Source organism: Lolium perenne, chromosome 1 (genome assembly GCF_019359855.2).
Source record: "Lolium perenne isolate Kyuss_39 chromosome 1, Kyuss_2.0, whole genome shotgun sequence".
NCBI classification, from domain to species: Eukaryota; Viridiplantae; Streptophyta; class Magnoliopsida; order Poales; family Poaceae; genus Lolium; species Lolium perenne.
The window spans coordinates 4,212,170-4,224,953 of NC_067244.2; the positions used below are offsets into that span (position 1 = coordinate 4,212,170).

Consider the following 12,784-nt stretch of genomic DNA (forward strand, 5'->3'; position numbering starts at 1 on the left):
AAGGACCAGCGCACCAGAACAACAACCATCGTCGATGTTGACACCGTAGGTCGGAAGAAACTGACCTAAAGCTACACCATCGAACATGAAAATCAATCGGATCACGGGAGATCTGCCGGATACACGACTCCACATGCCCTCCGCCGACACTAGATGCGCCACCGGAGCAAGGATAGGATAGGATAGGATAGGTAGGACCTTATTCTGACATCGGGATGTAGCCGCTTCCTCACCATCCTAAAGAAGACACTGAAAACAGACTAAACGAATAACTAAAACCTTTCCGCCGGCGAGAGGCCGCGGTCCGTCACACCTCCAAGGCCCCAAGGTCACCGGAGGTGGAGCGGACCAGCAGCGTCATCGGCGAGAGGGACAAAACCCTAGACTGGTTTTAGAGCCTCACGGTCGACCTCCTTTCTCTTATCTTCCCGTCGATCTAAATTATCTTGTTTGTGAAACCATGTGGTCGTGTGATTTTGAACTATTCATATTTATGAACAATATTTATTTTAGTAATCCTATTACTTTATGTTAAATACATGATGATCAAATTTTAATGGCAATGGCCAACTGGCCAAGCCTGGCCATCACTACACCACAGCACTAAATTAGCGACAGAGAAGTTGGTTGGGAAAACAGCTTTCACCAACAGAAAGTTGGTCGGGAAAGAGTTTCGCCGACCAACCATGTTGGACACCGTTAGTCCGGTCGGCAAAGGTCTTTTCCGACCAACATTTCTTTGCCGACCGATAGGTAGTCGGCTCTCCTCTAACTTTCCCGACCAACGTATTTTTCCCGACCAACATTTGTTTCCCAACCGACATTTGTTTCCCAACCAACAGTCAGTCGATGTATGTTTTGCCGACCAACATTCAGCTGGCCCTACCATTCAGCTTTCCTGATTCATTTTGGTTTCATTTTTGCCCACCAACACCATCCAATATTTGTGTTTTGTCCATGCAATAACAATAAAGTTGGAAATTACACGGTAATGTGCATGTCCTCCAAAAGTATCAAACACCTTAATGATATTTACAAATAGATAGTTCACCTCTTATCAACATAATTAGCATCCATATTTCTCATAAACTAGTAGTAACTAATCCAACAGATGAAAATAACGGTTCAGAATCCAAGACATGTACAGGTTTACAAAATGGTAGCTAAAAGATGTATCCGACGATTCATAGTTTGCTCTATTATACAAAATACATAATTGACCCAAACCACACGCTTCATGGTTTCTCACCCTCTTGCATGTATTTCCTACAAAAGGTAAACAAGTTTCAGTACATTCGTAAAGACAATGGCACTATAAAAAAAATTAAGCATAGCTGTGCACGATTAACATCATTTGTATTGGCCCAGATCACGTATACAAGCAGCAGCAATTACTTCACAAGGCAGCAATTACTTCACAAGACAACTCACATCATAGTAATCAGCCTTTGAGTAAATTCATGCAAGCAGTACAAACAGAAATTACCATGAGCTAAAAAAAATTTGGCGTGATGAGTGAAATAAACCGCATTGACCAAAAAATTATTTTAGGAACATCCCAGAACTACGTACTAGGTAGGGGTGGGCACTCGGTTCCCCCGAACCGATCAGGTCGGTTTCTCGATCTCTGCAAAATTTCGGTCCTCAAAAAACAAGCACCGATCGGTGTACCAAAATAACTATAACCGAGCGTTCGGTTCCCTGTGGAATCGGTTCAGTACTTGGTTCTCTACCGAACAGACCAAAAACATGTGGGTTGGGGCCTCGGAAGCTTGCAGGGTGGGTGGCTAGCTGGGATATCTAGTCGCTCCTGGTTGCTTGCTAGCTGTTGGCTTGGGCGCTGACACGCTGGGCTTGGCTTTGCATCTGGCTGAACTAGGCTGAGAGCACGTGTTGGCTACTAGCAAACAATAGGTATGCAACCCAGCGAAACAGTAAAGATCCATTTGCACAAAACAAGGGATAGAAAGTACATAAAAAGGAACATGGCGATAAATAATCACTCACGCAAGAACAGAACCAACCGTGATATAAGTTTCAGTTTTGCTGAATCACAGTAGCTGCAGCGGCGGAAATCTTGCAAGACAGCACCCAACAAAAACTCCGTCGAATGGCATCGTCACCCGCGGCCACGGCTACCACTTGATTTAACATCTAATCAATCTAGATTTGTACTAGCAGAACCAATATACCTCCACCAGCAACATTCACTTGTATAGTAGTGTAAAGATCTAGCAATGTTCTCATACACAGCATTACCAGGATCAATATTTTCAGCTTTGTAAATTAATGAGTAACATTCAATTTTGATACATTATCTCTTATAATTTTTGCCTAGCTAAATCAGAAAATATCCATGACCTCGTGTCTTTTCATTAAAAATATTAAAAACTGCACCAAGTTGAGTAAAAGTATCAGTAAAACTAATTTGGTGTCCTTATGATATTCAAGTATTGGAGCTTAAAATTGGAACGGTGTTACTTGAAGTAATTCAGATCATGTCAAATATCAAAAACTCGCATTCTCGGCATTCACATATTAACTAGAACAAAATAAATGTTCATGACGTTAAGAAGCAATTTGTAAATGTACTACTGGTACATGCGGACATTATGCACAGCAGGGTCATTCATTTCTCACCTTCTGCAAAATTATGTAACTTCTCAGCATATACCATTATAATTGCGTGATCGGCGTGCTGAATAGTTCCCGCAGCCACCCTTTCCACCTTGGGCCTGCATCGTAGGTCTTCTTCAGTGATCAAGATATTCTTTGTTGCTCTGTAGGGCAAAGAAAAGGTTGTTTTAGCACCTTTCAGCAGAAATGGGTACTCAAATATCAACTAAGCCATATATATTGCATGATATCTTATGCATGTTAGTAAAAAAAGGACATAATTGGCAATGACACTCATAGCACGGTGCAAATGTTAAAGTATAATAGATTAAAACCTGTCCACCCTATACTTGTAGGTTCTGCATTCAGTGAATCCAGATAATTGAGCTGTGAATAACGGATCAAAAATAGAATCAACGTAATCATTCCTTTTATTTCCATGCTGCATGATGGTTATGGCAATTTCAATTTGTATGCAAGAAAGATATCAGATGCTAATAAAGGTAATTTTATAACAGTACCATGTTGTCTAGAGAGACGATTCTAGAATTGATGTGGTAAGCCAAATATAAACTTAAGATAATGCAAGAATATAACAGTTTATTTCTACCTGTCTTGTAACACTGAGCAAGAACTTCAACCAGTTAACAACGACTGACCATCAAGTCTTAACTATATTCTTAATTATATGGCAAATAGCTACCAATAAGACCTATGAGCTTTACAAATGCTCCGAGGAGAACTTTTTAATGAATGAATAATGTAATTGTAGATTCATTACTCAAACATGTACTCAGTTGTACAGACTGCCAACTACAATAAATAAATAGTATTGTCCAGTGGATGCAGAACTGCAGATTACTGGGAAAGGATCGATAAAAGTACATTAAAACTTAGAAGAATGTGTACTGATGTTTCCTTGTATTTTGGTAACAGTTGGACATGTACTGCTGTATGATGGAATATTAAATTGCTTATTATATTGAAGTGGTTAATAAAGGTCCAATAGTCAAAAAGAGTTACTGAAGTGGACCTTTGAAAAGCAGAATGTTTGATGCATATTTGTACACTTCTTATCGATTTCCTCGGCCCGCTCCTTCCTTGCTTTGCTTATATCCAACTGGCAACAAACTTCCCACCGACTACACTCTACAGGGTGCCATCAATCAGATACATATAGTGATGAATAGAGAAGATGTAGATCCATGTATGTGAGAGAGAAATAGATTTACCTGCAGGTAGAAGTTTTCAGGGGCAGGGGGCGCAGGGAGCCACCGTTGGGACTTCACGAGTAGGCCAACAAAGCGCGCATCGATTGGGAGCTCGTAAGCAGGTCGACCTAGCGCGCTGCCGCAAGGAGGAACGCCTCGTCGCCAAGAGCGAGTAGGTGGCGAAGGAGTGAACTCCGAGCAGCGTATGGTGTCCGTCGAAGCGCCCCTCCCTTGGAAGCTCGTTAGCAGTCCGACGAATCGCGCCGGCACCGGGCCGCAGGGAGGAACACGCGGTCAACGGTCGCGCAATGGCAGGGGCTCGTGGGCTGACCGACGAAAATAGCCGCTGATGGGAGGGCGCCGGCAGGTTGCCTGCAGCACGACGGCAGGGGAGCCTAGGCGGAGCGGCGGCGGCGGCGGCGGCGCGGTGGATGGAGTGAACTGCAGGCGCGTGGGTGGGGCAGGATAGGGTTCTGTTCTGAGATAGGAAGTGTGGCTGTGGGGTGTCGGTTTGGATTTAGGGGGCGGCAGCTGAAATTTTTGGGCCAGGCATTTCGCGCTCCGCCTTTCAATTTTTCGCGCGCCTGGGCCGGTCCAGTTAGCCACGCACGGTTGGTCGGTATTGCTTGCCGACCGACTGTTGGACGGGATGGGAGAGTATTGCCGACCCATGGTTCGACCCCAAATGATAAAACTTTTCCGACCGACTGTCTAGCAGTATAGGCCACTATCTCCGACCGACAGTTCGAAGAAATCATTACCGACTGACAGTTAGTTGGTATACTAGACTTTTACCGACCAACGTCAGTTGGGAATCTAGTGCTGTGGTGTAGTGCATGGCCAGCGCGGACACAATGGATTGTGCTGCTGGGCGCACTGCCTGACAGGCCGGGCTGACACCCACAATTTATCCGCGGGTTAACCCAAACGAATCAAAAACAAAAATTGGGCAATGCTTGCTCAATAAAAGAAAAGTTTGAACAGCTCAAAAAGGATGCGGCTCAAATTAAAATTATGGGAGAACCTTCGTTGATATTTACAGGTCTATGGTTTATTATCTATCTTTGGCCGCCTTCAGGAAAGTACAAGATTATGTCTTGGAAGAAGAAAGAGTTTGAAGACCTCAAAGATTTGCCAGTATCTTTTAGTCTTTATTTTGTAATCACTGGAGACACGTGTATCTCAACCATGTACTATTTGTTATTATGAATATATGTGGTATTGATTGTCAAAAAAAAAAAAAGTTTGAAAGGCGTCACCTCTTGGTTTACATTGGCACACACCCTATCCTCATCATACGGCCACGACAGCAGCTCACGCACACAGCACAGGAAATCCTTCCTGTGGCTCCAAGCCCGCCAACAATCCCTGCCCTCCTCTGTCTCTTCTTCCAGATCAGGCATCGTTTTGTTGGCACTCTGATAACAAAAACTTGCCTTGTGCATTGCATAGGGCCGGCTTGTAATCCACAGGCTCCTCAGGCGACGAGCAAACGGCAGCCATGGAGCCTGCTGCAACTAGCCTCATCTCCCTGAGAGCATCGTCCACCGCCGCCGCTGCGAACCACGGCTTCTCGTGGCGCCGGCAGCTAGGGCCGCCCACGATGAGCAGGACGCATCCGGCCATGGCGTCGTCCAAACCTGCAGGGGCGAGACTGGTATGAAGATCTCACCAAACGCAACCTACTTATTACTGGCTATTTTAGTACGAGCGCCAGGTTTCTGATCTCTCAAACCTGGAGAGTGAAACACATGTTGCGTTGCGTGTGGATGCAGGTGGCTGCCGCTGCAGGCTGCAAGGAGTGCAGAGGGAAGGGCGCCGTGGAATGCGAAGGGTGCAAGGTATGATGACTGAGATCAGATTGCAAGTTTCTTCTCAAGGCCATATCGTATCTGCACACTAACTAACTGATTGGTCGCAGGGGACAGGCAAGAACAAGAAGAACGGCAACATCTTCGAAAGATGGAAGTAGGTTTTACCATCAACGAAGATTACATGTCATCTACTGCACATATCTGGCAGTGTTAGTGTGACCAACTAACTGATGTCATTATGGATGGCTCCTGCAGGTGCTTCGACTGCCAGGGGTTCGGCATGCGGAAATGCCCCAGCTGCGGCAAGAAAGGCCTCACGCCCGAGCAGAGAGGGGAGAGATAGGTAGTGTACTCCAAGAATGCATGTATGATGTATCCTTCAATACCAATGGCGTACAAAATACTATTATATGCTCTGCAATCGTCATATACCACTCTGAACCAAGGCGAATGCCGCACTTGGGACTTGCGTAGCGACTGGCATCGAACACTGTCTACAAACCGTTAATGCGGATGAGCAGCCACCTAACTGTAAGTAACCAAAGCCTCTCATCCCGTGGCATAGATATTCTGAGACAAACGGGTGAACATATGCAACAATCCAAAAAAAAACAAAAGGTGTAACAGGTGAACCAGCAGAATTCCACTACTTTCTCTGATTATTATTATTATGTGCAACACTCTGAATATCTGACTCAAGACAACAAACAAACAAGTAATGTTACACACGAAAAAATATATATGGCCTCCAACCTCCGATAACTTTAAGGAGTATTAGGTCAGAGGATAACAAATAAATCAATAACTGGGGGAGAATAGGGGGTAATTAGCCCCCATCAACCACACAATCCATCCCATCCATTCTGTACAAATGTTTTGGATCAAGAACACCATCTCCCCATCACAAAGGGTACAGAGGAGCTATGTCTATGATGCTGTACATGATGATGAATCTACAGCTACATTCATACTGGCGAACTGAGCGCACGAATAAATACACATACACAGCCAGCCTATTGTACTGTGTCGCTGTCATAAGCAAGAACACGGTATCTCAGCTTTGCATGAGTTGCCTTTGTTGGAAGATCTCCCCGAGTTGCTGGTACAAGGACTTCTGCTCCTCGTAGGTCAGGTTTCTTATGATCTGGTTATCGACAAAAATAGGCATGCCATGGATGGATGGATGGATGAGAACCGTGATAAACAGTATAATACTAACATCGGATGAAAACAACAAGGTGGTGGGGTTGTGGACCTGATCCAAGATTGCGTCGACGGAGAAATTGTGGGGCGAGATGAATGACTGGTGGTATATGTATGCAAAAACCGCCATAACCATCTGGGAAAATCGCACCAAGAAAAGTTGAATTACTAAACACAAGCCTCATCATTTAAATTTTCACAGGACCAAAATGTTCAAGGTATATGCATATATATGTTTCATAGGGAGCAAGATGTCCCTATAGATGTTCTCTGTGATGACTTACTTGACAATCCATTCGGTCAGTAATCCCACCATGTCCAGGTATACTGTCTCCAAAATCCTATAGAATTTAAAGATATTAAGTAATGGAAATAACACTGTATAATCTCTATACTTTACTACTCCCAGAGACAGCAAAATAATCAAAAAGAGTACACACCTTTATTTTAAAAGCCCTCTTGAATCCACTTGCGAAAAATCCACCAAATGGTGCAATGATCGATGCAAACAAACCAAGGGCTAAAGCATGCCACTGCACGGGCAAAAGGAAAACTTCTTTCCATGGAAACTGCCAAGAGACACAAGTAATCAGATAAAGTTCGCAAGTAAAAGATATAGAAACTTCTGAAAAATGGTACAAATCCAATGAGGAAACAACAAACTAAAGCAAATAGATCGATTATCTTGATGAAGTGGCGCTAGTTTATCAAGCAAGGGAATTTGATGAATACGGAAGAAGACTAAACAGAATGTAGGTTCAGCTGAGCACCTGACCACATGCAAATGAACAGCATGTAGGCTCAGCTGAGCACCTGCCACACTCCGATTATCTAGAGGGAGTCCATATAGTAGAACAGTAATAATATGACTCTTAATCTACGACTAAAACGCAACAAGACTAACATAGTTTGGACACCTACTATCGCAAGGAACTCCATAACTCCTGAAAGACTAAACTGTCTGGGTGCAGGACAACCAAAGCTCAAAATGCTCTTCCTGGTGTCCTTATTACTATCTGAGTGAGAAGGCATTAGGTCCCAACAGTTATGTTCAGATGAACCCTATGCTCTGCGAACTTGTGGTGCTTTGTTTCGTGCTTCTGTTATTGAAAGGTAGTGGAACCCAAGGTGAGGGGCACAATGAAAATAATATGAGCGAGAAAGTGACCGGGCACAATAAAAGGGGCAGCAGCGCCAAGGTTACATTCTATCACAATGGGGATGACCAGGACGGTGTTTGGGAGGGCAGCAGAAAGAGGAATAGAGAAAGAAAGAAACAGATGAAGGAAGTTTCGAGACAACATGTGGTCCCACCATCTTTTTGGTTATTTTGCTGATTCCGCTGATTGGTCATCCAAAACCACTTGCATGACAAAACACACACTGGCAACATTGGTGTGGCCGTGTGGGGGCAATGAGCTAAGTTATTGACCAAGCAGTTTTGGAGTCGAGGTTTTTTTTTGTACAGAAAAGTGTTCAAAATAACAAACTGAAAAGACACATTTTTTTAGTTCTTACCCACAGTGGCACCCAATCTCCCAAATAATAATGCTCTGGCTTAAACATAGGCCCCGGATCACAACTAAGCCACCCTGTCGACAGGTCCTGAAAATATTTCCATAATAAAGTAAGAACAAATTCAACAGCACAAGCATTTGCCCATCCAACTAACAGTCACATTCTGAAAGAAATGATAAGTCACCTTTCTTGGGCATGTAAACCACTGGAAGCGACCCATTACATTTGCTAACTGCCAAAGAAATTAAGTGTAAGTAATAAATGGTATTGTACAGAATTAATATGAAATGGCCTTAAATAATTTTTTCATGCATCAAATGTGAACATAAACTATTATTTAAAGATTCATCCCCTTAAAGGTACTAGTGATCTCATAATTATATAAACCAAGACTTTCATCTCACCAGAAAAGCAGAGATGATAGTTGTCACTGATGCACCAATAAAACCTTCCCATGTTTTCTTTGGAGATAACTTGATCAATGGTGTTCGCCCGAGAAAGAACCCAAATAAATAGGCAGCAATATCATTGATCACAATGAGCGAAGCAGGAAGAAGAAACCTGTAGAGGCATAGCATTGAAGATGTATGGATCTTCTAAAATGTACAAGCTAAAATATCAATAGTACTCAGTTAATTAACATGCACAGAACCGAAATAGTTATCTTATTCAACAGTATATACTATTTATTATCAACGTGTACTATTTAACTCAAGTCTGAAACAAGAAAAAAACTAATAATCCTGTAACTGAGAGAACACATAACGGAAATAGCCAGCCACATATATCAATAGCAACATGTGTATCATACTAACATGTTTGGTCGTTTTTGAGCTAGCACTCGTAAATTTTTCTTTTCTTTCTGCTGAAGACCTGGATATTCTTATAGTGATATCTTTAGATTTTATGAAGAAAGCACATAGGGTGGTACTCTAAGAAATTCCTAGTAAGTTGAAGAGGTACAAGACTTCATAACAACAATATTCTTTATAGTTGTACAACAAATTAGGAATCTTAATTCTTGAAGTTACTTCAGCAAATTCAGATGCTTTTTAGACAAATAAACTTGGATATTAGACTATACCATACATGTCAAATGTCAGAACTGGATCAACATTTCACTCAAGTCTGCAAGTCAGAATTGTAAAGAAAACCATGCTAACAAGGTAATTATATGGCTTACCAGAACATTCCTTCAAATATATTTGCCACTGTGAAAGAAGATTGCGCAAAAACAGTTAAAAGGATCATGTGCGTCCAGGCATACTGTTTGAACTGATACTTGTATGCCTTTTTCTTCAAAGTCAAAATAAACCATACAAATCCTGGATCATGGGAATTATATGTTACTCTTATGCAAAATATGAACCAGAAATTAGCAAGCCAAGACAAGCAGATCACTACAGGAAGGGATGTATAAGCAAAACTCATGCAACCAAGCAAACTACAAAATATAAAGGAACCCCGCTTTTGCATAGCATTGTGTTGCTCAGATTACATGGGCAGACATGCATTACAAAAACGGTTGGTTATTAACATTTGCAAACCATTATGCCCATCCAAAATAGGTCTAATGATGTAGAACCTTAGGAAAATAATTTTATAGGACCCGGTTCACAAATTCATCCCCGTGGACCAACTCGAGCAGTTGACATGCACGTGTCAACTGCTGGAGTTGGTCCACAGGGGTCAATTTCTGGACCAGGTCCCATAGAATTATTTTCCAGAACCTTCGGTCCTACATTCCTCCAATATTCAGTACTATCATTCAATTAACAAAACATTTCCACTTTAGGAGTTCGTGTGAATAGTTGTTAATGCCACAGGTGCACTGTCATTTACATTGACTGGGAAACCTATAATCAAATAACGAACAAAGTAGCCAAGCAGACCATAAATGTCATGGGCTGACGGGCTATTACTCTGTTTTGGATAAGGTCTTTACACATACTAGTATGTTAGAACAATATAACAACTCGGTAATATTCTTAATACAAGATGAAATTTCTAAATGAACAAGTACTAATTAACATGATTTCGCATTGCAAAATATACTGAGCCTTACCTGTAATATAAAGGGAATAGCAAATAATCATCTGATATTTTATTAGGCCGCTGACGAGCTTAAACAGCAAGTGATCTGAAGATACCGTGTTAACAAGCTCCCGACTAAGAAAGCGCCCATATGTAAACAACATTGCCGTGAAGAAGAAGTGCCTGCAAAGAAATGGCGGGACACTGTTATATTCCAGTTCAAAATAAATAGTGGAATGAGAATGGCCTGACACCTACCAGTTCAGCAGCCGGAACCCTGGCAACTGTTTCTCTTCACTGGATTTTCTGAGTAGGTTGAAAAGCTCCATCGCCATGAATATTTGAATGACAACCACCATGGCCCAGATATAAAGATGACCCATATAAACTAGGAAGGCGAAGCCTCCAATCATCCACATGGTAGAATATGTACGGATAAGCATCGACTTATACTTGTTTTGATCGCTGACAAGCAAAGCCGGTCCGTTGGCTTTGTTCCCATCGGCCGTAACCTGAAGAAAAAATATATAAGATTAGCTCTAAAAAAGAGTCATGGTGGTCAATACAAAACAGGTCGATGCTCTAACTTTGCAGGATGCCCCAATTGCTAGTACTCAAGAAAAAATCCAGTAAGGATGAAATAAATAACGGGTGGGAATCAGCGGGGTAAGATTATCTTTTATGCACAAGTACAAACAACTTTTTATGGAAGTGCAGGTTTACTATTAAATTGTAGCCCAGAGATGTCTGAAGGACAGCAATCACATTAATGAATAAATTAACAGGAAAATAAAAAACAATAACAACTTTCTCTTGAAAGTAAAGAGAGCATGCACAAGATGCGTGATTGCAGCATATTGAGAAACAAAGAGTTTGTTCATTTGCTAAAAGCATGGAAAGCAAGCCAGAGTCATAAGGAACACAATTTGAAGAGTAAAAGAAGAGGAGAATCACCAACCTCAGTAGGGCGTCTCCGATGCCTAACACGCCCTCCATGCGAAGGAGAAGAAGAAGAGGAAGAAACATCGCTAGAGGTCGTCTCCCTCTGCATCGCTGCCGTCGGGTCTACAATAATAATAAGTTAGAGTGGATCCGACTGCAAAAGCAGATTCTTATAGCAGGAAGTGAAAATACACACTGGTGGTGTCAGACAGAATGTGCGCTAATTTAATTTGATTGGAGAAAAGCGCAAAGCCAAAACTAGCCGTCTTGAGGGGATATTTGATCATTTGCCATACTTTTCTTTGAAATTTGATCAGGAGCAGTTGGAGAGCTGGACCCTTAAGTAGCCTAGCAGACAAGTTTTCCTTAGCCTGGCAGTCACGGCAAGCAAGGAACCTCCTAGAGTGGTAGGCTCCACGGAAGAAAGGCAACACAGCACAATAAACATATCACGCTTCGCAGATTTCTGCACGCAACTCCTATCTACAACTACAGGTCAACTAGTCGTCCCAGTTGAACAGCAGAAACTGTGCAAAGCAGCAGCAGCAGCGTTCTAAAAAGTAACCCGGCATAGCACATAATCCCCTCCTCCCGGAATTAAGAAAGACAATCAGCAGCGGCGCCGGATCACAGCCGGCTAGCGGATCCCCTCCGCGTAGACGGACGGGACCAATACCGAGACAGACAGACAGTCAGTCAGTCAGTCAGACCCCCCGTGGACTAACTGAAACTGAAGGAAGGAAGCGTAGGGCATGGCGGCGGGACTCACCTGGAAGGGAAGCGGAGGAGCCTGGCGGCGGGCGACCGGCCGGCGAGGGGGGCCCGCCGTCGCCGGAACCCTAGCTGGACGGGGCGGGGCGGTCGGAGCGGGATTTCCTTTGGTTTTTGAGTGGGGGAGTCGTGGTGGGGTGCTGGCGTCGTGACGCGCTTCGTGATTAACAGCATCTCCAACAGACGCGCTAAAACCCCCGCGCGGCAAAAAAACCGTCGTTTTGCCGCGCGCGGTCGCTGCCGCGCTGCTCCAGCGGACGCGAGAAAACTGCGCGCGCGCTAAAAATTTTACCGTCCGCGCGCTTTCGCGCTATCCCGCGCGGGAAATCTGCCGCGTGCGTTACCGCGCGCGCCATAAAGAGGACACGCGCGAAGCGTCCAACTGCCACTCCTCCCACGCGTCTTCCTCCCGCGCCCTCTCTCCCCGCCGCTCTCCCTCCCGCGCCGCTCCGCCTCCGGCCGTTCCTCCTCGACGCGAAGATGCCGCCGCGCCGCCGCTCATCCTCCGGCTACCGCGGCGTCCGCGCGCGGCCGAGCGGCCGCCGACGCCGAGATTCGCTCCGGCGAGGAGCGGATCCGGCTCGGCACCTACGACACGGCGCATGAGGCGGCGCGAGCCTACGACGCCGTCGCGTGCCGCCTCGGCCGCCCCCGCCGGCAGATGAACTTCGACGA

At 44.1% G+C, this 12,784-nt stretch overlaps 2 protein-coding genes and 1 long non-coding RNA gene across 5 annotated transcripts; 1 reads left to right on the forward strand and 2 right to left on the reverse strand.

The window, feature by feature from the left end:
* Positions 1-994: 994 nt before the first annotated feature.
* LOC127341457 (uncharacterized) lies at positions 995-4,332 on the reverse strand. 2 transcript variants are annotated; one of them, XR_007875553.2, is made up of 4 exons: positions 3,849-4,332; positions 3,650-3,765; positions 2,641-2,780; positions 995-2,231 (listed from the first exon to the last, which is right to left on the reverse strand). It is a non-coding gene; the product is annotated as an uncharacterized lncRNA (long non-coding RNA). The 2 variants fall into 2 exon arrangements; XR_007875552.2 differs by having other exon boundaries at positions 995-1,266; positions 3,849-4,330.
* An 849-nt stretch (positions 4,333-5,181) lies between these two features.
* Positions 5,182-6,114, forward strand: LOC127341477 (uncharacterized). Its single transcript, XM_051367330.2, has 4 exons — positions 5,182-5,484; positions 5,603-5,668; positions 5,749-5,795; positions 5,897-6,114. The coding sequence occupies exons 1-4, from the start codon at positions 5,329-5,331 to the stop codon at positions 5,982-5,984; spliced, it is 357 nt and encodes a 118-aa protein (XP_051223290.1). The 5' UTR covers positions 5,182-5,328; the 3' UTR covers positions 5,985-6,114.
* Positions 6,115-6,383: 269 nt separating this feature from the next.
* Positions 6,384-12,263, reverse strand: LOC127341465 (phosphatidate cytidylyltransferase 1-like). 2 transcript variants are annotated; one of them, XM_051367323.2, is made up of 12 exons: positions 12,108-12,263; positions 11,355-11,461; positions 10,655-10,908; positions 10,428-10,579; positions 9,546-9,687; positions 8,767-8,923; positions 8,547-8,594; positions 8,363-8,449; positions 7,285-7,413; positions 7,129-7,185; positions 6,897-6,980; positions 6,384-6,785 (listed from the first exon to the last, which is right to left on the reverse strand). In XM_051367323.2, exons 2-12 carry the CDS (start codon positions 11,445-11,447, stop codon positions 6,696-6,698), a joined length of 1,293 nt encoding a protein of 430 aa, XP_051223283.2. In that variant the 5' UTR covers positions 11,448-11,461; positions 12,108-12,263; the 3' UTR covers positions 6,384-6,695. The 2 variants fall into 2 exon arrangements, with proteins under 2 accessions (XP_051223283.2, XP_071681945.1); XM_071825844.1 differs by lacking the exon at positions 12,108-12,263 and adding an exon at positions 11,535-11,554.
* Between the last annotated feature and the right edge of the window lie 521 nt (positions 12,264-12,784).

Coding starts and splice junctions, on each gene's coding strand:
- LOC127341477 (XM_051367330.2), top strand. CDS start 5,329: ATGGAGCCTGCTGCAACTAGCCTCATCTCCCTGAGAGCATCGTCCACC. Junction 5,669..5,748: donor TGGAATGCGAAGGGTGCAAG/GTATGATGACTG, acceptor GATTGGTCGCAG/GGGACAGGCAAGAACAAGAA. Junction 5,796..5,896: donor AACATCTTCGAAAGATGGAA/GTAGGTTTTACC, acceptor TGGCTCCTGCAG/GTGCTTCGACTGCCAGGGGT.
- LOC127341465 (XM_051367323.2), bottom strand. CDS start 11,447: ATGCAGAGGGAGACGACCTCTAGCGATGTTTCTTCCTCTTCTTCTTCT. Junction 9,688..10,427: donor CTATTCCCTTTATATTACAG/GTAAGGCTCAGT, acceptor CCCATGATCCAG/GATTTGTATGGTTTATTTTG. Junction 7,186..7,284: donor AGAGGGCTTTTAAAATAAAG/GTGTGTACTCTT, acceptor TAAATTCTATAG/GATTTTGGAGACAGTATACC.